Source organism: Belonocnema kinseyi, chromosome 10 (genome assembly GCF_010883055.1).
Source record: "Belonocnema kinseyi isolate 2016_QV_RU_SX_M_011 chromosome 10, B_treatae_v1, whole genome shotgun sequence".
Taxonomy (NCBI): Eukaryota; Metazoa; Arthropoda; class Insecta; order Hymenoptera; family Cynipidae; genus Belonocnema; species Belonocnema kinseyi.
This window is the reverse complement of record NC_046666.1, coordinates 3190693-3214157: the sequence shown is the minus strand read 5'-3', so window position 1 is coordinate 3214157 and position 23465 is coordinate 3190693. Positions and strand designations below refer to the sequence as shown.

The window sequence follows — 23465 nt, the reverse complement described above, 5'->3', positions numbered from 1 at the left end:
AACCATTTCCACCACCAATAACATCACCACCATCAACAACACCACTATTAATACCAGTAACACCATTCCCAACACCACCATCAAAGAACACCACCAGCACCACCATCAGCACCACCAATACTATCACCACTCTTAACACCAGCACCATCAATACCACTAACACCATCTCCAACGCCACCACCAGTACTACCAACACCACCAACAAACAACACCTCCAGAACCATCCCCAACACCATCACCGCCATCAATTCCATCACTACCACCAACACCACCAACACCGCCAAACACCAGCACCACACCCAACACCATCACACATACCATCACCACCGCTAACACTACCAACACCGCCAACGACACCAACTCCAACACCACCATCAGTACCACCAACACCATCTCTAAACAACACCACCAGAACCTCTCGAAACACCATCACCACCAATACCATCACTACCACCAACACCGCCAACAACACCCGCATCACACCCAACACCCTTAGAAATACCATCACCACTCCCAACACTACCAACACCGCCAACACCACCAGCACCACCTCCAACACCATCGCCAATAGCGCCAACACCACCATCAATACCATTGGAACTTTTTGGTTGAATTTACAATGAAATAGTTGGACTTTCAAGCAAAAGAAACGAATTTTCAAAAAATGGTTGTTTTCTTTAACAAAAGAGAATTAACAACAACCGTAAACAATTTTCAACCAAATAGTAAAATCTTCAAACCAGAAAGACGAATTTTGAACAAAGAAATTTTAATTAAAAAACATGAATTTTCAGAGTCCAAACAGACGAATATTTAATTTAAAAAAGCTATATTTTCGAATAAAAAAATATGTCTCCTTAGCCAAAAAGATAAATATTCTAAAAAATAATTAATTTTCAACAAAAAAGTTGAATTTATAACCACAAGGTTATATTTTCGATCAGCAAGATAAATTTGCAACTGCATTACATAAACATACATTTTTAAGTCAAAGAAACGAATTTTTTAAAAGACATTTGAATTTACAATGCAAATAGACGAATTAGCAATATTTGCATTTCTAAAAAATAGTCTGTTAAAAAATATTAATTTTCAATCTAGAAATACTAATTTTCAAGAATTTATTCCAAGTTTCGAATAGAAAAGATGACTTTTTAACCAAATAACATGAATTAATTAAAATAATGAAAATATAAATTTTTATCCATCTAGGTAATTTTTCACAACAAAATTAAATATCAGGCAAAGAGTTGCATGCACAATCAAATAGCTTAACGATCAAGCAAAAGGGATGAATTTTCAATAAAATAGTTGAATTTTTATCCCAATACTTGAATATTTAACCTAAAAAGATGAATTTTCAAACCGAATCGACGATTGTTTAAACAAAAAAAAATTTTTATTTGAATTTTTTAGAAAATTATTAAATTTTTAATAAAATAGTTGAAGCATCAACCAAAACAGATTAATATTTTATTACGCAGATGCACTTTTAAAGTAGAAAGATCAAATTTCTACCGAAAGAGATAAATTTCCAAACCAAAAAGGCGAATCTTTGAAAAAACAAATGAATTTTCAAACAAAAACTTAATTTTCAAACAAATAGTGTTTAAATTTTCAACCAAAAACAATAAATTCTTAACTAATAATGAAACAGTTAAATTTTCAGTGAAAATAATTTTCAACAACATTGTTAAATTTGTAAACAAATCCGAAAATTATTTTTCCATCAAAAATAAAAAAATTACAACAAATTTTTTTTTGTAACTTTCACTTTTCAGATAATTTGTTACATTTTCAACTAAAACAGATCAATTCTCAACCAATGATGAAATAGTTAAATTTTCAGACAAAATAAATAATTATGTAAGAAAAAAAAAATGACTCAGGAGTTCCACTTTAAACTACAAAATTACGAAAAAATAAATTACTTTTTCACAATTTTTTTATTTGTTAACTAAAAGCGACCAATTTTAACCAAAAGTGGAAGAGTTAAATTTCCAGTTTAAAAAAATTAATGTTTCAAAATCTGCAAAAAATAGATAAAAACTTTTAAATCTTTTTTATTTAAAAATTCGACTATTTGGATGAAAACATTTTAAAAAATGAAGGTTCATGTATTTTGTTGAAAATTCATCTATTTTGGTAAAAAATTAATCTTTGTGATTAAAAACTCAACATGCATTTTTTTCATTTGTTTGTTTTTGAAAATAAATTTTTTCTCCAAAAATTTAACTACTACATTTATTAATGAAATTTTATATTTTACAGTAGAATATTCATGAATAAATTTTTAGAAGAAGAAATATTCGTGATTATTAGAAGGATTTAAAATATATAAAAATTATTTATTTATTTAACAAATTATATATTTTTTGGGCTGTTTTATATAGTTGTAAATGTATTTTAAAACACTTAAGTATACCCACTTCAAGAAAAAAATTGTTTATTGCCATGAATCATTTAACATGTATTTGAAAACTATAAAATTTATTGTCAAAAAGTTTTTTTTTCGAAATGTAAAATTATTTAAATCTTTAGTTAATCATATTTTATGTTAAAAAATCGATTTTTCACCTGTGCTCTCCTCTAAATCCCAATATGAAAACAGTTTTTCTATACGATTCTAATGAATTTTCAATATTTTAATTGGCTTATAAAATGTTACGAATTAAGGATAAGCAATTATTATAGAAAAATATGGTAAAATTAAAAAACAAATTATTCAAGATATCAAAAAATCTTGCAATATTTATCGAGAATATGTTAATTCAGACTTCTCATCAAAATATGATTTAAATTAGTTTAAAAGATTAGACTGCAGAGGTGAACACAGGGGGAAAAAAAATATTTAAATTTTATACAAAATTAAAACGTCAAGTGGAATTTTTTGATTTGATAAGAAAAATAAGGAATTAACAGATTTAAAACCCAGTGATGCTATTAATTAATTAATTTGAAGGTTAAAAAATGTGATTTATTAATAATGATACTAAAAATAATTTATTTTAACAGATTTATTTTAAGCTTCGAAAATTTCAAAATATCTTAAAAAATATTCTAGCAGATTTTAAGAACATTTTTTTAATTTGTGTAAGTTTTACAAAGAATTTAAGAAATTTCTGAATTATTGCAACAGATTTAAGTTCATGCTTTCTTTTAGAAAATCAATGTTGAGAAAATATTTAAAAATAAAAAAAATATAGCTTCATTTGTTCACACTCTACTTTCCCCTCTCCTCTGTTTCCACTGCTAACACTCCCATTTCCCCACTTCCTTTCCTCATTCGTTACTTTTCCTCTCCTACTTATCGTTATTTATAATCATTTCCCATAATTTTTATGTCCTTTTCCCCCTTATCCCCTACTTTTCATCCTTTCATTTCCATTTTTCCCTCCTCTCATTTTCCCTACTCTCCCTCTTATCATTTGTTCTCACTTCCTCTACTTTCCTACCATCATTTCCCCTGCTCTTCCTAACCCCTTCCCCTCATTTCCTTTAATTTCCCTAATCGATCTCTTCTAATTGCCCCTACTTCCGCATCCACCTTTTCCCCTACTCCGCCTCATTCCCTCTACTCCACTTACTTCTCCTATCATTCTTCCTGCTTGCCTTTTTCTTACTTTACTTATTTCCCTCCTCACATTTCCTCTACTCCCCATCTCTCATTTTTCCTACTCTCTCTTACCTAATTTCCTCTCGCTTGATCTATCCCTCCCTACATTTTCCCTACTCCCCCACAATCCCCATCACTTGTTTACATTGATATAACTTCGCTCCACTCAGACCTCTATCTTCCCTTCTTCCCTTCTTCTCATTTACCCTTCCCTAATTTTCACTCAACTGCTCTTCACTAGCTTACCATCACTTCTCTACTATCCCTTCACTCAGTTATTCTACTTCCCCTCCTCTCATTTCTCTTACTTACTCCTCCTTTTATTTTCCTTTTTTCCTTCTTTCATTTCCCCTACTCCCCATTTTCCTTACTCTTCCTTCCCGAATTTCTCTTCACTACCTGACTAATCAACGTATCAGAAAACGACAAAGTGTTCAGCAGTTTCTTTTAACGACACAAAAAATTATCAGAAATTTTTAAAAAAAAACAACATTTAAAAACCAGTAATGCTTTTAATTCCACTAACTTTTATTTTAATTAGCTCTGTTTTATCTTTATCATTGCAATATAGATAATATAGACTATGTAATATCTTTGTTTCAAGGATTTAAAAATGTGATTTATTAATAGTAAAAGTCAAAATAATTTATTTTAAAACATTAATTTTAAGGTTGGAAAACTTCGAAATACGTCGGAAGAGATTCTAGCAGATTTTAATAAAACTTCTTTAATTATTGCAGGATTTTAAAAAAAGCAGAAAAACTATGCATTATATCATAAGATTTAAATTATTTATTATAAAATTTTAATTTTAGGAAAAAATACTTACAAAATTTATTTTGTAAGATTACAAAATTAGAAAAAAATTGAATACATTTTAAAGATATTTAGAGGTTTTGAAAGGATAAAGAAACCATTTTATTTTATACAAAAAGTTGATTTTTGAAGATTTCAAACAAAAAACTTGAAGTTTTTAAAGCATTTATTTCAAGAGAAAATTTAAAAAAAGTTAAAAGCTTTTCCAAAATAATCCAAAAAGAATCTGGAAAATTTCAAGACAATTCTTCAGAATTTTGTAGTATTTTTTTTAAACTGTAGGAAAAATTATAATTTTTTTAAAAGGTCTTAAGAAGTTTAAGAAAATAAAAAAAAGTAATAAAAAAATTCAACGACTTTAAACAAAATTTAAAGTTTTGAACACTCCGAAATCAAATGTCAAATTTTTAAAAAGATTTTGAAAGATTTCATGACAATAAAAAGATTTTCTTAGGATTCCTAGAAATATTTAAAGTGATTCTTTATTTTTTTTGTAATTAGTTTTAAGAGAATATTTCTAAAAAATTCAAACATTATAAAAGATTTTCAAAATTTACAAAAATGAATCCGGTTCGTTTAAAAAAAATTTGTTCAAGCATCAAGAAGTCCTAAATATCCCCTACACAATCTAGTTCCACTCCCTTTATCCATCTACCATCCCTCCTCTCACTTTCTTTCTTTCCCTTTTCTCATTCCCTATACTCACCCTCCCATAATTTTTCCTCACTTTCTCTACTTTCCTTCCCTTCATTTCCACACACTTCCCCTAACCCTCATTTTCTCATCCCCTCATTTTGCCTACTAACCATCTCCTTATTTGAACTCACTTCCTCTACTTACCACCATCTACCCTCACCCCTGTACGCCTTCTCCTTTTATTTCCATTATCTCATTTACCTTACATCCATTACCCTTATTTTTACTCTCTTTCTTTCCCTTCACTTCCCCTAACTTCCTCTTCTTTTCCTCCTCTCATTCCCCCTACTCAACCTCTCCTCATTTTCTCTCACTCCCTTACTTTTTCCCTCCACATTTCCCCTCAATAATTTGCACTCCATCTACTTCCTATACTTCCTCTATCCTCACTTCCACACTTCACATTCTTCCTACTTCCCCTCTCATAATTTCTCCTCCTTTTTAGCGCAGAATTTAATGAAATGTTTTGTTTGTTTTAATTTTTATTTAATTTTCAATCAGTTTCAGATGAGTCATCGGATTATCTTGTCCGTAAGAAACGTTTAATCGATAGAACACCGGATGGAAATAGACCGGTGTCAATTCAACAAGTATATTATATCGTTAATCTGGAAGAAAATGGATTACATGTATGCGCTGGTAGTATACTCTCAGAGTTTGTTATTATAACTGCCGCTCACTGCCTTGACCGTCCTGCAAGGTACACAGTTCGATCTGGCTCAGCACACGTAAAGCGTGGATTATCTCACAATATCATAAGAATATTAAGATACCCAAGAGCTCGTCCGTTTACATTTCAAAGTGATTTTACACTGCTTACCATTGAGCCATCTATCAATTTGGTACATTCTCCTAATCGGCAAATAAACATCTATAATGGACATATACCACCAAATACTCTTCTTTTAACTAGTGGCTGGGGGCTTGCCCTAAAACGGTGAGATCAAAGATAATATACACTAGGCTGGTCTAAAAAAATGTTTTTATTGAAAAGTTGAAACGCTTTTCAATTTTTTTAAGTAGTGCAAATCTCTCCTCTACCTCTATCACCCCCGCTCCTCTTCTATCCTACCCTGCCCTTACAGATCCTACCCTATCCGATTCCCTTTTTTTCGCCTCCTTGCCGACGTCCTCTCACATACCAGCCTTTATAGGCCTTCGCCTACCCCACCCTACTTCCCCTTCCCCTTACTTACAAACCCTCCTCTCCCTACCCATATTTACGCTCCCGTTACTTCTTTTCCTCCCCTACCCTACAAGCACCTTCTCTACTTCTCTTCTTTTCCCCTCCACTTTTCTTCCTTCTTCTCTCCTTATTCCTTACTCTTACTTTCACAACTTCCTCAACCCTATTTTCCATACCCTACACTTATGCACACTTCTATTACTTCTTCTCTTCCCTTCACTTCCCCTCTTCTTATTTAACAACATTCCCCTTTTCTAATATACTACTTCTATTACTTCTTCTCTTCCCTTCACTTCCCCTCTTCTTATTTAACAACATTCCCCTTTTCTAATATACTACTTCCATAGCTTCCTCTACATCTTTCCGTCCTTCCCCTTACTTCCTCTCTCTTTTCTTCTTCTCTTACTTATGCACCATCATGACCCCTATTTTCCCTACCTTACCCATATGCACACACCCATTACTTCTTCTTCTCCCTTCATTTCCACTCCATTGTAGAGGAAGTTTCGGCCCGGGACTATGAAACCCTGAAGACAGGGTTCAGATCGACTAGTAGGCTCTTCTACCATATCCTCAATTATCCAATCATACACAATCATGCCTTATCATCCTCTCAACTCGCCCATTATTTTCTCTCTTTTCCTCACCATTACTACACTTCCATCTTTTACACGCCACTCCCTTTACTTCATCGCATATACCCCGCCTTGTTTCCCTTTCTTATCTCTACTCACATCTCCTTTTTACGTTCCCTTCACTTTTTAACCCCTGTCCTTCTAATCGACACCCCTAAACCTCTCTTCTCTTCTTGTTCAAATTACTTTCCTCCTTTTCCATCACGTACTCCCCCCTATTTTTTCTAGCATAAAATCGAATCATTTCAAAGTCAATTACAGTCTTCATACTCTTTCTCCTATTCCCATTTTTTCCTAACTTTTAAAAGTATTTCTCTTTTTTCCCCTATTTCCAGGAAACTTATAATTTTTCTCTTTTTATCGATCAAATGGAAACTGAACTAATAGAACCTAATGAGAAAATGCAACTTTTTTAGTTAAATTTATTTCTTTTTGGTTAAAAGTTCGACAAGTTGATTGAAAGTTTAATTGATTTGTTGAACTTTCACCTTTTTAGATAGAAAATTCATCGTTTTCGTTTGAAAATTCCTCTTTTATGGTAAAAAAGTCATCTAAGTTGGTTGAAAATTCCTCACCTCTTTTGGTCTTAAAACCAGTCCAGTCTCAGAGTTTCACTGTATTTAGTTAAAAGTTTATCTGTTTCATTTAAAATTCGACTTTTGAAGCTGGTAATTTAACTTTATCTTGAAAAGTAGTCTTTAGGCTTAAAAATGCAACTATTTGTTTGAATTTTAATCTTTTTTGTTCGAAAATTCTATTATTTGATTGTAGACCCATCTCAGTAGGTTGGAAACACAACTATTTGGCTGAAACTTTAATTGTTTTTTTTTTAAATTAATCTCTTTTGCTTCAAAAGGACAGGGTAGGATAGTCCTATCCTATCCGAACATATCCAATCATATCTTGTCATTTCGAATTACTCCTTACCTTGCCTCCTCAAACTATTACCCTCCCACTTTAACTCCACTATCCCTTACAAGCCTCTCCCTTAGTCCCTCGTCCATAAATTTCCTCACATCCCCGATTTACGCTCCTTTTACTTCTTCAGACCTCCCACTCCTTCTACTTACATAAGTCCTTTCCCCACCCTCGCTCCTATTACTTTCCATCCTTCCCATTACTTTCCCTCCTCCTATCACTTTTGTGAATTCATCCTTTTACATCCTATTTGCGCCCCCTTCTTTTCACCTTCTTTTTCTTTATTGTTGAAAATTTTACTGTTCATTAAATATTCATTTTTTAGCATGAAAATTAAACTATTATGTTTAATTTTGTCTTATCTGATTGACAGTTCAAATATTTGGTTAAAAAATTTATTTTTTCATATTCAGCTATTTGTTTGGAAGTTCTTTTTTCTTCGTTGAAACTGATTTTTAAATGAAAAATTGATCTTTTCAGGTTGATATTTCAACTTTCTTTTGAAAATTAATGTAAATTATAAACTTCTCTGTCTTAAACGCATGTCAGGGTACCATCGGATCAGAATTAAATATTTCAAACTATTGTTCAGACATTATTTCAACTTCAAAGTTTATTTAGCATGTGCAAAGAATATTGGAAAATAAATGAGAATTATGTATTCAATGTTTCTAAACAAATAAAGCTATTATTACAGTCATTCAGTGTTTACCATTGCTTTTTTTTATTTCACTTAAAACTTTAACACGACTTTTAGGCAATTCCATGCGACTTTTTTATAGTTTTATACGACTAATGCGACTTTTTAAAAACTTTCTAGTAGATCCAAGCCCTGTTTTTAGGGCTTCATAGTCCCAAACAGAAACCCTTAAAGTTTTCACACTTTCCCTTCTAAGCAGGGGAAGCGAGGGGCGGGGAAATTGTGAAGGGAAGTAGAAGTAATGGGATTGTGCATAGGGGTGGAAATGGGATATTGGGAAGGGAAACTATGGTTAGGGAGTGTACGTAAGTACATATTAAGATTTTTGTTTGTGATGAACAGGAATAATGGGGGTATAAGTGTTTTATTTTTGGACGCAATTCTGATTACACGAATTACTTTGAGAAAGTGAAAGTTTATACAGAACTGAATGGCAGGAAAAGAATCTGGCTAAGAGTATTTTGAGGGCTAATTTGGAATTAAAGGCATGTAATTTGTGCAAAGCATTTTGGTTGTGGGGATAATCTTACGGAGAATCTGAAACTTGGGAACGATGGATCTGTTTTCAATAATATAAATAGATAGATAACTATTATACAATATTTACAGTTTTGTTACATCTACTCCCTCTTCTATTTACAATCTCTCCTTCTCCACTCCTCTTCTTCCTTCCTTCTATTCCTCTCCATCTTGCCCAACACCCCCTTCACTCATGCTACTGCCCTTTTGTCCCCACTTTCATGCAACAATACCTTCATGCTTGTCCCACTCCTTTTCACCTCTTCACACTCCTCCAATCATTGCTCAACTTTTGCATCCTCCTTCCCGCAAAATTCACACATTCTCTTCTATCTAGAAAGCCAGAACCTATTAAAATCGTCCAGCCAACCGCATCTCATTCTAGCTATTCCTGACTTCCTTGCTCTCCTTTCTCACACAAATATTGGACTCTCTCCCTTGGCATAATCCACACATAGTTCCCTTTAAACTTTGACTCTCTGATTCTCTCCTGTCCTACTGCCTTCTCTTTTTCCATGCCATTCTTTTGAACCAACTCATATACCTTCCTTCCTTCCTCTTGCATTCTTCTCATTTCATCCTTCTGCAATCCATTCGTTCTAAAAAACCTTTCCCATTCCACTTTTATCTTTCCACCCCAATCCTGTTCTCCTTCTCCCACCAACACTCCCTAACCAGCTTACTTCCCCCTCTTCCAAAAATTGCTCCTTATATTTACGCGCTTGGTTCCCCGTTTAATCCCTAAACTCGTTCTTCCTGCCTCCCTCCTGACAATATAGTTCGACGTATTCCTTGCCAACCCCAGTTTCCACTTTACATACCACTCCTGTATCCTATCTACCTTCTCACTAACTTTCCACCCCCACACCTGTACTCCGTAAAATAACACACTCATGACTAGCGAATCAAACAATTTCATTCTCCTTACAAAATCATCTGCGAACAATCTCTTCCCCAGTCCAACATCTGCCTCATCACCACATTTACCATTCTCACCCTCTCTTTTATATGACCATCAAATTCCACATTCCTCCGAAACAGAAAGCTCAGGTTCACAAACTCTTTCGCCTCCTGTACCGCTTTTCCCTTCTACTTCCACTTCCCACCCTATCTCTCCCACCTCCTTTCCTGAACACAATAACCTTAGACTTGTCCACATTTAACTCTAACCTATCTTTGTCCAAGTTTCTTCTCAACCATTTCATCATCTCCTTTAGAGCCTCTTTGCTCATTGCTAGCAACACTATGTCATCTGCATATGCGAGTGACCATATCCTGACACCCCTACCCTAAATCCTCCTGCTACTTCGGCCGCTGGCTTACTTTCCATATCCGCGATTAAAGTGGCAAAATTCTATCCATCCAGAAATCCTCAGAGATTCCCTCTCCTCCTCTCACCCTATCTTTTGTCTCCTCATATACCTCCCTTGCCCTCTCGATCAGGCCTTCTCGATCTACAAAAAAACGCGTACACTTTGGCACCCTCTTTGGTTAGGTATCTATCCACCACGTTCTACAAGACGTAAATATTGTCAATAGTACTCCTTCCCTCCCTAAAGCCCGCCTGTACCTCCGGCAATATTCCTTTTCGCTCAATATCCTTCCGCAACCTATCTGTCAAAACCATCGCGTATATTTTGTACGCCGCATTCATGAGCGTAATTCAACACGATCAACCCCTCCCTCCACTTTCTTGGGAATCCCTCCCCCTACATACTTTTTTCATCACCCCCTTCAGCCTCTCCTTTACATCTTGTGTGCCAAACAATCATGCTTCGTTCTCTGCCCCAGCAAGCCCTGCTGCAGTACATTTTTTCAACTTCCTTATCTGCTTCCATATCTCCTCGTCATTCAGCTCCTCTCTATCTACCTCCCTCGTTCTTCTAATCCTCTTATGTCTCTTTCGTGTATCTGATCACTGAAATGAATCCTATTTGATATGAAAATGAAACCTATCAATTATCTTCCATACCTACCATTCTATCTTAACACTTCTCCACTCCTCTTCCAGCTATATTTCCTTTTCCTGCTCTTTCTTCCTATACATCACAATACACTATTTCCTTTTTTCTTCGTACTCCTCCCTTTTCGCGGCTCCTTTCTTCCACTTCCTTTACTTCTTTTTCTCCTTTCTTTTAATCATGTTACATTCCCTATCCCACCTTGGCTTCACCATTCCTTTCCTCTTCCTAAATACCTTCTTTTGCACACACCCTTTCACTTTCTCTTTTAGATCCTCCCATATCTCGTCCACCGGCTTCCCCTTAAAGCTTACATTGCCCAACTGTTGCTGATACTTCTCTATCGCCTTTCTCGTCCATGATACCCTTTACCCTAACGACCCTTCTTCCCCACCCTGCTTCCCGCCACCCTCCGCCTTCATGCACAAACTTAAAGTCTGATGGTCTGATTCCACCCTCCCTGGCACTGTTAATTTCTCTATCTCCTCTCACTCTTGCATATTCATGATCACATAGCCTATCACCGATACCCCCATTTTACTCACATACGTATATTCTCCCTCTTCGTCCCCTGTTACCATACCATTCATCACCGACCAGCCTCTGTCCTCTATCCAGTCTCTTAGAATACCCCCCTCTTTATTTATTATCTTATCCTTTGATTTTCTTTCGAAGAACTCCCCTTTCCGGTACAGGCCCCCTCCAACCATTCTCGCATTCAAGTCCCTCCACGTACCACCACACCTCCATCTCTTTCTCTCTCTCTTAGTAAGTGTTTCACCCTTTCTTTAATCATTTCCATCCCATCCTTATTGTGCACAGTCACAAACTTATACGTTATCCCTCCTATCGTTACTGCCCTCATTTGCACGCTCTCCCCCTCTCCTTCTCCCTGAACTTCTCCTTCTTATCCATCCCTAACCCGTGTTATAATTTTCCCACTAGACGTTTCTTTCCTCTTTACTCTGACCACCTCCTGTAGCTTTCACCTATACCCCCTTACTCTACCTCATTTCTTTCTCTCTACCCACGTCTCTACCAGTCCAATCACATCAAATTCCTGAATATACCTGTAGAAATGGTCATCTTTCTTCTTTACACCTGCTACGTTCCATTAGAGCACCTTTAACACTCATCCTCCCTGCTTTACTCTCACTCCCCACTTCCCAAGAAACAAATGCTCCTGAAATTCCTTTAACACCTCCTTCTCCCCGTCCTATACCCACATTTTCTCATCAATTTTTATTTTTCGATACCCAACCTTCACCGCTCTCCCTTCACTCCTCTCCTTCCTAGCTCTGTCATTTTGCATTCTCTGCACATCCCTTTCCTTTCTCATCATCCTATGCTCTGTAGCAGCGCTTACACCCCCTCACTTTCTTCCCCGCTCTTTAGCTTCAATCCTCTTATTACAATACTATTTCTCTTATCTGCCTTCTCTATTCTCTCCATACTCAACTCTATTGCCCTTATCCTTTCCTTATCCGCTCTCTCCTCCTTTCATTCCTCCCTGTCAACTACTTGATTTCAGACCTGCCCTCCACCTTCTCAATCCTTTTTTCCGCCCTTTTCTTACACACCCTAATCTCTTCTTTCATCTGTTTCATTTTATCCTCTCTTTCTTTCCTTACCGACACCACCTCCCTCTGCAATCCTTTTACTTCAGCCCTCAGCTCTTTTACCTCCTTTTCCATTCTCTCATCTCTTACCCTCAGGTCCACCCTCATACTTTTCATCTGTTCCAAAGCCCACCTTACGTCCTCCGTCGACCCTCTGACCTTGCCTATCAGCACCCTGAGAGCCTCCTTCTTCTTCTGCCCCTCAATTTTTAGGGGGGAGGGGTGACCTACGGGTTTCTACGATTTTTTTGGGGACTCTCTAGAGCGCTTTTTTTGGACTCTCTTTGCTGTCCTTTTTCTTCTTCAAGAGATCCTCCCCCTCACTTGCGCTCGACGCTCTCTCCCTTGCCTTGTCGCTTCCTTCGCTCCACTTCTTCCATCTCCCTAACGCGCCACTCAACACCAGGCTACGCACAGCTGGCCGTCATGGCCTAATGAAAATTTCCTCTCCGTCTAATTCACTACCAACACTGCCAGTACTCTCGCTGACCTCGTCCGCTTTTCAGTCGGTAACTGTGACCTATCCATGCAAAAAACTACATATTGCAGCCAACCGATATCTCTTAAGGCCGCTGTCGCTTACCGCACCAAAATTTCTCTTTCTTTGCATTATTTCACCCCTCACAGCCGCTGCAGATACCCTTATCTCCCCTAACATCCCACAGCACTACGAGAACCACCCTTCTCCACCATGAAGACCCAAACTCCTGACCACAAAACCACCTCGCTTCCTAGCCAACCTAACCTTACTTTCCCTATTTAGTCAAATCCCACCCCACGACTACCATTAAAATCAATTTTTATTTTTCCAATTTACCCCTCAGAACCCTACTCACCTCCTAGACTTCGAAACTTACACTCCACTCGCACGTTCCACACAAACTCAGTAAAAACTTCTCACCACCTGTCACTGCACACTTTCTCACTACCGCCACCAACATGTAAGTCCCAATAATATTGATAAGATAATTAATTTAAGTTGTTATAAAAAAATTAGAAAATACTTTTAATTTGTTACAATTGTTTTTAAAGATCGAAATATTTTTTGTTAACTCTGAACATAATTGACAAAAAATTGTTGCACTATAAGAAAAATTCCAACAAGATAATGAGTAAAAATATGCGCGATTAAACGATGTTTTAAACTCAAATTATTGGTGAAATGAATTTTCAATAATATTAATAAAATAACTCATTAAAGTTATAAAAAAAATTTTAAAAAGTTCAAGTGTAAACGAGAGATGATGTGTAAAATATGCAATTAAACTGTTTTTTAAACACAAATTATTGGCAACATACATTTTCAATAATATTAACAAAATAATTAATTAAAGTTGTCATAAAAAATTACAATACTGTTTAGATTCATTCAAATTGTATTTAAAGATATGGTTCACAAATACAGTTTTTTATTCTACAACTTTATCAATATTAATTTATTCTATAAATCCCATCCTTTATAATATAAAGCCTTAGAAATATTCGACATATTTGTAACAATAGATACTTTTTATAGCATAATTAATTTTTATAAACGTCTTATAATGAACGAAAGTAAAATATTTTCTAACTTTAAAAAATATATAAAATTTTTTATAGTTTAGTTCAAGTAATCGTGAGTTTTAATTTTCAATAATCATTATAAATGTTAATAAAAAGAAAAATTATATGAAATTTGCAATTTTCAGTTTGAAATATTTACTTATCTCAATGTTGAAAATTGAATGTTCGTTTGTATTTTTATCAAAAAGTAATATAGTATCTATTAATGATCTATGAAAAATTTACTTTTGAAAATTAATGCAAGTTCTACAGAAGTCGTAAAAAATTGCGATATTTCAAATTCACTATATTAAATTCAATCAGGACAATAATGTCACATATTGGAAAGATTGGAATAATTCTTTCACATTTCGAAAGAGAGGATTCTGAAATTTGCTCAAGTTTATACTAAAAATCAGTGATTTCGGTGAGATCGGGAAATTTTTGGAGCCATTCGTTTTTTTTGATTAAGTGATTTGCAATTTCCTCAACTGAAGCTTACAATTTCTGTTAGCGTTTATCACAGAAAATAAAAATTTCTCTTATTTTTTTCACTTTCTCATTGACTATATTAATTTGTAGAATATATGTATTTACTTATTTACCTCAAACTATTAATTTTTGTAATTGTTTCTATATTATTTATTAATATAATTATCCGTTTTTATTATCCTGCATTTTAATACATAAAATATCAATCTTTGCTATTAAATATACCAATTCTTGTCAATTATGAATATTGAAATAGCAAGTATTGTTATAAAATTTCTTTTAGTTCAGGCCTTTATAGGAGAGTAACCCCCCTGGTGAAGATATAGTAGGCTAAATTAGGAAAAGAAGTGACAGGAGCTTAAAAATATGGTTAAGAAGGAGTAGTAGGGAAGAGAAAGCAGGGATAGGGAGAGAAAATAAGTAAAGAAAGAGCGTAAGAAGAGAGAAATTATGAGAAGTGAGGGGAGCGCAGGAGAAGTCGGGAAAGTTATAGTAGGGTAAGGGAAGAAAAGAAGGAGCTTAAATATGGTTGGGGAAGGGTAGTAGGGAAGAAAACGTAAAGTTGGGAAGAGTGAGTGAGTCAGAAAAGGGTTGAGGAGAGGAAAAGTATGGGAATGGATAAGGAGTAGTAGGGTAATTTATAGTAGGGTAGAGGAGGAAACTGAGCTACGGGAGCGTCAAAATGGGAGGGGAGGAGTAGGGAAGGAAAAGTGGGGTGTGGGAGAATGGGGAAGTAAGAGAAGAGAGTAAGAAGAGGGAAAGTGTGGCAAGTGAGGAGTGAAGAAGCAGGATAGGGGAGAAAATAGTGATGACAGCACAAATATGGGAGGAGAAAAAGTAGAGAAGGGAAGGTTGGGTACGTAAGAGTATGGGCTGGGAACTAGGAAGGACGCAGAGGTGGGCTTTTGAAGGCCAGAATGGGAGGGGGAAAAGGCAGCGAGGGGAAAAATGGGGGGTTCGTATACTTAAAACGCTTTTGAGGCAGCACTTAAAATCATCCAGTCGAGTTCTTCTTCAGGTCAAACTTTATTATTTGATTTATTTTTTATTTTAAATAGAAAAGCGTTTTCACTTTTCAAGAAATTAATTTATTTTTTAGAATATTTTTATAAAAATACTATATATTAATTACAATATAATTGTAATAATAATCAATAACTATAGCTATACTTTATCTCAGGCCTTTCGAGCGAGGAAAAGGGATTCAAAGTCCAGATGGTGCATTTCCACCTCCACTTCTTTCTGCTCACTCGAAAGAGGTGGTGGTAAACCTCGCAAAGTAAAATAGAATGTGGAGAGTGGAGGTGGAAAAGTCACATCTGGTATTTGAGTCCTTTTGACGAAATTTCCTGGAATTTCTCCTCGTTAGACAAGCATGTTTCATTTATACTATACTTTAAGTATGGGATTGTCTCATTTGCCATATATTTTTTATACTTTGGTAAATCAATAATGGATCTCTCCCATACTTATAATTTTAATCGGCTTTGTTTTTTTCTGTGTTCTTATACTAATTTAGTGAAAAATTAGCTAATTCAGTTTTTCTTTTCTTTTTGTACAACACTTAGTGCTGGTATGGATTGCTTCAACGGTAGGTCAACGACGTAAGTCATTTTCACTAATATATTATAATAATTACTTTAATAAGTAAGAATTTCTTTTCTACAGAAAAAATACGAAATTTTAACAACATAAATGAATTTTCAACCATAATTAAATTTTTACATTTTCAGTCAAAAAAATTAATTTTCAACGAACGAAAAACGAATTTTCAACAAAATAGTTGAATTATAAAAAAATATTTTTGATCGAATTAGATCCAATTTCAACCAAGATGATTTTTTTAACAAAAAGATAAAATTTTGTCGAACTACAGGAATTTCAAACCAAGTATTTCAGCTTTTAACCAAAAAAGATAAATATTCTTCCAAGGAGATAGTTTCAATTAAAAAATCTAAAAAGCTAAAAAGACGAAAATATGATTTTTAAACAAAAATGTAGTTTCTGCCAAAAAGTTGAATTTTCAAAAAAAAATCAGTGTTCAACCAATAAAGATTTTTATTTAAAATAAAATACAGGTACATTCTACCAAAAATGATGAATTTGACACAAATCCAAAAAGATATGAATTTGCAACCAAAAAAGACGAATTTTCAACAAAATAATTGAATTTTTGACCAACAAAGATTTTACAGTCAATAGAGAAAATAAATATCAACTAAATTGTTTAATTTTCAAACCTAGCAGACAAAAACTTTCTACAAAAAAGTAGGATTTTTAATCGAAATGAATCTTTAACCAAAAAAGATGGATCTTCAACCAAAAGGGATGCATTTTCTACCAGAAAGATTACTTTTTCTACCGAAAAAGCCGAATTAAAAAAAAAACAGGCACTTTCTGCTAATTAGTTAAATTGTTTACCAGAAAAGATAAATTTTAAGTTAAACATGTCAATTTTTAACAAAACATGGAATAATTACATTTTCAGTTACAAAATGAATTCCTAATAAAAAAACAACAATTTGTAACAAAATATATGAATTTTTACCTAAAAAAGTTATTTTTGAAGAAAGATGTTTATACCAAAAAATGTGAATTTTCAAACAAAATACTTAAGTTACCAACCAAAAAATATATATTTTCAACGAAAATTCGAATAGTTTAATTTCCAATTCGAATTTTTATTTTCAACCAAAAATTAAACGATTTTTTAACAAAAAGGTTAAATTTTCAACCAGAGATGAATCATTAATCAAATAAAAATACATTTTAATTTTAAAAAAGGACAAATATTCAATAAAACATTAGAATTTTTAACAAAAGCGATTCCTTTTTAATTAAACAATTGTATTATTAACAAAAAATGATAAAATTTATAACAGAAGAAATGAATTTTTAGCCAAAAGAAAACGAGTTTTCTAACCGAAAATATCAATTTTTAACAAAATAGGTAAATGAGTAGAATTTTAAACCAAAAAGGATTACCCAATCATAAAAGAGAGAATTTTTAACCATATTGTTGAATTTTCCACAAAAAAAAAATTAAATTTTTTACAAAAAACTTGAATTTTCTACCTTAAGGTCATGTGATGAGTGGATCACGTGACCAGATTCCTACCTTACCGACACTTTTTTTATTTTCTAACTTATTTTCACACAAAGCGGCACGTCGAGTTGAAATTTTAAGATAATAAGTAAGAAGTGCTAACAAAATAAGGTCTGGTCCTAAATTTGTAAAATTATGAAAAAGTTTTTTCTGTAAATAATTTTTTCTTTCTATTGTTATAATTATTAAAATTTAGGATCAGACCGACCCTTCTTAGTGTTTCTCATTTATTATTCCAATTTTTCAACTCGATTTGGTGCTTCGTGATAAAATAAGTCACGTAATGGTCACGTAACCCAATCGTCACATTGCCTTAAAATATGAGTTTTCAAACTAAAAATATGAATTTTTAACGGAACAGATAATTTTCTACTAAAAAATTAATTTTCTGCCAAAATGTTTAAATTTTCAATAAAAAGATTGAAGTTTCTATAGAACTGTTGAATTTTGAATCCAAAAAGAATAAATTTTCTACAAAAAAGTTCAATTGTCAAACCAAATATGAATTTTCAACAAAAAATAGGGCATTTTTAACCAAACAGTTAAATTTTCAACCCCAAAATAGGAATTTGCAACGAAAAACTTCATTTTCTACGAAATGGTTGAGTTTTCTACCAAACTGTTTACATTCTAATCCAAATAAATGAATTATAACTAAGAAAACCAATTTTTAACAAAAATGGTATAATTAAAAAAACTAATTTCCAACAAAACAAAAAAACAATTTTTAACTGATAAAATAAAACTTTAACCAAAAAATTACTTTTTAACAAAATGGCTGCATTTTCAACAAAGTAATCAAATTTTCAAACAAATAATATATTTTTAACCAAATAAGACAAATTCGCAACCAAAAATATTATAGACTTAAGCAGTGGCGTAGCTAGGGGGGCCTGGGGCCGAAGTCTCCCCCCCCCCCCCGAAAAATCCTGACTACGCCGCTGGACTCAAGTAGTTCTTAAAAAAGGGGAAAATGTTACGCACTAACATTTAGTTCGTTCCCTGACAATAAATGTTCACAAAGTTTGTGAGTTTTGCGGAAGATTAGTTGTGTAGTATAGCTATGTATCTACTGGAACACTTACCGACAGAGAAATGTTCTGTTCTATGCTAAGTTACCGACATCAGGTAATTACCAACGATCGGTAATGCAGATTTATCATCAATCGGCCAGTGTTCCAGCAGCCGTAAAGCTATACTACTGAGTCGCAATTCAACGTTAAAGTTCAATAATAATTTAGTAAGTTTCAAAATCGACTTTCATGTTACCAACCGTAGATTTTGTTGCGATCTCCTCTACCTCTCAAATTGTTAAGGTAGTTCATAGATAGCCCCTAAAGAAGCCTGTATAAAATTCATCACTATGTATTTCTGTTAATAAATTATTATTTGTAAATTGCAGAATGGGCTTTCCAAAACATTTGCGATCAATCACTTTGCCTACAATCAGTACGGAGGAGTGTCGAAATGAACATGATGGAGACCACGCAATTACAGACGAAGTAATTTGTACTTTTGATACATCTGGACAAAAACGATGTGGTGTTGGTGATGGTGGCAATCCTCTGGTGATGAATGGTCAACTGGTTGGTCTTATGGGATGGAACGCGCCCGGCAGTCCTAATATTTTTGTTAACTTGGCTTATCCCGAATACAGACTCTGGATCCTTTCAAACCTTCCACATCCACACTCTGCACCTCATCCACATCAAAGCAATCCACTACCAAGCCCAGACAGCTTAACAAGTTCACACAGTTCATCAAACTCACGCAATACTTTCAGTCCTAAAAGTACTAGTCCACGTCTTAGGGAATACCAGGGACATGATGTCCATTTTGGATACTGATCAAATGGAATAATTTTAAATCTGTCAAATAAAGGTTCGAATCTTTGATAAAATATATATTTACTCTTATTTGGAAGCCACAAGCTTCTTCAGCGATCCTCCCAAATTCATAAGAACTCCTTAAAGTTACCTTTCGGAATATTTAACAGTAGCTTCGTAGTATTCTGCTTTATTTCTTTTACTTCTTGAAATAATTTTCTCTTAGGGCATTCTTCAATTTGGGAAAATAGCCAGAAATCACAGGGAATCAGGTCAGGACTGTGTGAGGGCTGCTGAAGTTGCGTAAGGCCGTGATTCACCAGAAATGGCTGAATAAAGGTGCTCGCACAACACACACAGAGCGCTAACCAATCACGTGCGATCTGCCGCGCTGCTTCAGAAGTTTGCGACATTGCTAATGTTGGTGTGTTTACGGAGAGACTGTAGTGTTTATCATTGTGAAAAAAAAATCCGGTATTAAAAGCTATTTTAAAAAGTAATATTTGTTTTAATATTTCGAATATCTCCGACAGGCGTCGTAGTTATTTACGGGTATTTTGTGGATAACATAATTTAAATAAATAATATAATAAACCAAATTGGCAACGACGCAAGCTTCTGCTTCTCGAGCGGCAGTCTGGTAGGTGAACGGTACGTGAGCAGGTCGCACTGCAGCAGCGCGGCAGATCGCACGCGATTGGTTGGCGCTCTGTGTGTGATCACGGACGGCTCGTGCGTAAGCCGTTTCCAGCAGACTGCACTTGTATTTTCTTGTGTGAACACCTTAAGTTACGACGAATGGGCAGGTGCCGTTTTCTTCTTGCTGCGTGACGTAATATCATTTCTTTGCTCTCGGGGATCCAGGTGTCTCCCACACGGAAAAAAATTCTAGAAAATTCTAGACTAAAATTCTAGAATTCTAGAAAATTCTAGAAAATCTGTTCACGTGTTTAAGTATACAATTATTTACGATTACATAATCAGTACACTATTTATAATCACACGTTATGAAAATTTTATTACGCCGCGGTTTCGAACCCTAAAATTTCGGATTCCTAATTCCTACCGTCTAAAGTCTCGCGGCTAACCTAGCTGGAAGTATAAACAAAAAATCTAAAATATAATTTACAGCGGGTTTCAACCATTTCAAGGACTACAACTTATTTCAAAATATTATTAATATTTGAAGTGATTAAATCAGATATAAAATAAATTCAAAAATATTTTAAGATATTTTAAAAGGTTTTAGAGAAATAAATATATTTTTTAAGGAACTTATCTTTCTCTTTTCGCTCCATTGCCTGGAAATCAGAAGTTCTGTAGTTCGATTCCGCCTGGAGCGAAAAGAGAAAGACCTTTTTTTCAAGAAAAAATTTAATTTTGAATTTGAAAAAATTATTTTCCATCTAGTCTAATTAAGCCGTTATGCATGTTCAGTTATTGAAGATTTTTAACTTGATCGATATTATGGATTTTCTGCCTCCACGGTTTTGGAGGGTTATCCACTGTCAGTAAAGTACCATTCGCTGATGATACAACAAATTAATTTTAAATAATTACTTTTAACATTAACACCTTGCTGAAATTTAGCGTTATTTTCTTGAATTACGGTTCTTATTCTGAACTCTCTATTGGTTTAATGGAAAAGCACGTAACCAGAAATCAGAAATTCTGTGGTTTCATTCCCAGTGGAGCGAAAAGAGAAAGATCTTTTTTTCAGGAAAAAATGTAATTTTAAATTTGAAAAAATTATTTTCTATCTAGTCTGATTAACACCTTAAGCGTTTTCTGTTATTGAAGATTCTTAACTTGATCGATAATGTGGATTTTCTACCTCCACAATTGTGAAGGTTCTTGAAGTCTTTTAAATATTTCTAATATTTTTAAATCGTAGGAAATTCATTTATAAACTTTGAAATAATTTAAATACTAACTATATTGATATTTTCTAATTGAAAATTGAAATTTTTAGTTGAAATTCTTTTAAATCATTTTAAATATTTGCAATCTCGTTTAGGATAAAGTATTGAGATATTTGGTATATATTGTGTAAAATGAATTTAAAGATTTGTAACAGTAGGGGCATACAAATCTTATGAATCCTTACAAGGGAGGGGGGGCTAATAATTTCAAAATCATCCGTAGTTTTAAACTCCCGTGGTTTGAAACTACCTTGATTTAAAATTTCTGTAGTTTGAAACTTCTGTAGTTTAAAATCCCCGTAGTTTGAAACTCTCATAACTTAAAATTTCCGTGTCTTGAAACTCCTGTAGATTAAAACTATCGTAGTTTGAAGACCTTTGAACTTAAAAGGCATGTAGTTTGAAAATCCCAAGGCTTAATTTACGTAGTTTAAAACTCGAGTATTTAAAAATTCCTATTGTTTTAAAAATCCCACGATTGGAAACTACTATAGTTTGTAATTCCCGTAGTTTGAAATTTCAGGAGTTTGAAATCCCTCTAGTTTAAAACTTGTAAAGTTTGAAGTCCCCACAGTTTAAAAGTCTCGTAGTTTGAAGTCCCTTTAAATTCAAACTTTCGTAGTTTAAAGTTCCTGTAGTTTCAAATTTCCGTAATATAAATTTCAGTTGTTCAAAACTCGCTTACTTTGAATTTTCCGTATTTGAAAACATCTGTAGTTTGAAACTATCGTAATTTAAAGTCTGCGTAGCTTTAAACTCCCATAATTTGAAGTTCCTGCAGTTTCAAACTTCCGTAGTTTGAAGTTCTTGTAGTTTCAAATCCCCCCAGTACAAATTCCTGTACTTAAAGCTCAGTTTAATTTTTCCGTATTTTCAAACTCCTGTTGTTTGAATCTATCGCAATTTGAAGTCCACGTAGCTTGAACTTCCATAATTTTAAGTATCCTGTAGTTTCAAACTTCCGTAGTTTGAACTTCCTGTAGCTTCAAATCCCCGTAGTACTAATTCCTGTAATTAAAACCTCCCTTAGTTTAAATTTTCCGTATTTTCGAACTCCTGTAGTTTGAAATTATCATAATTTAAAGTCCGCGTAGCTTCAAACTCCCATAATTTGAAGTTAATGTAGCTTAAAACTTCCGTAGTTTGAAGCTCCTGTAGTTTCAAATCCCCGCAGTACAAATTCCTGTACTTAAAAACTCACTTAGTTTAATTTTTCCGTATTTTCAAACTCCTGTTGTTTGAATCTATCGCAATTTGAAGTCCACGTAGCTTGAACTTCCATAATTTGAAGTTTCCTGTAGTTTCAAACTTCCGTAGTTTGAAGTTCCTGTAGCTTCAAATCCCCGTAGTACAAATTCCTGTAATTAAAACCTTCCTTAGTTTAAATTTTCCGCATTTTCAAACTCCTGTAGTTTGAGACTATTGTAATTTGAAGTTCCCGTGTCTTCAAACTCCTATAATTTGACCCCTATAATTTGACCCCCGTAAATAAATTCCGGTTGTTAAAAACACCCTTAGTTTAAATTTTCCGTATTTCCAAACTTCTGTAGTTTGAAACTATCGTAATTTAAAGTCCGCGTAGCTTTAAACTCCCATAATTTGAAGTTCCTGTAGTTTTAAACTTCCGCAGTTTCAAACCCTCGTAGTACAAATTCCTGTAGTTAAAAACTCTCTTAGTTTAAACTTTCCGCCTTTTTTAAACTCCGGTAGTATAAAATTCCCGTAGTTTTAAAGTTTTTGAAATTCCCTTAGAACTGCACCAATAAAGCTACAGAGCTTTTAAATTAAATAATGAAAATGTATAGAAATCCCTTAAAATATTCGATTAGCTAACTATTTGCCAAAATTATTCGAAACCCGGAAATCATTTTAAATCCCTTAAAATCTTTAAAGTAATTTGAAGTCCCCGAA

The 23465-nt window shown here is 33.9% G+C and overlaps 1 protein-coding gene across 1 annotated transcript in view; it reads left to right on the top strand.

Annotated features, from left to right (window-relative positions):
* LOC117181400 (trypsin-7-like) overlaps positions 1–19668 on the top strand; it is a 20555-nt gene extending 887 nt beyond the window's left edge. The window contains exons 2-4 of the mRNA XM_033374021.1: positions 5630–6065; positions 16269–16304; positions 19209–19668. Coding sequence (XP_033229912.1) covers positions 5630–6065; positions 16269–16304; positions 19209–19653 — 917 coding nt within the window. The 3' untranslated portion in view covers positions 19654–19668. The remainder of the gene's footprint in view (positions 1–5629; positions 6066–16268; positions 16305–19208) is intronic.
* The last annotated feature ends 3797 nt before the right edge of the window (positions 19669–23465 follow it).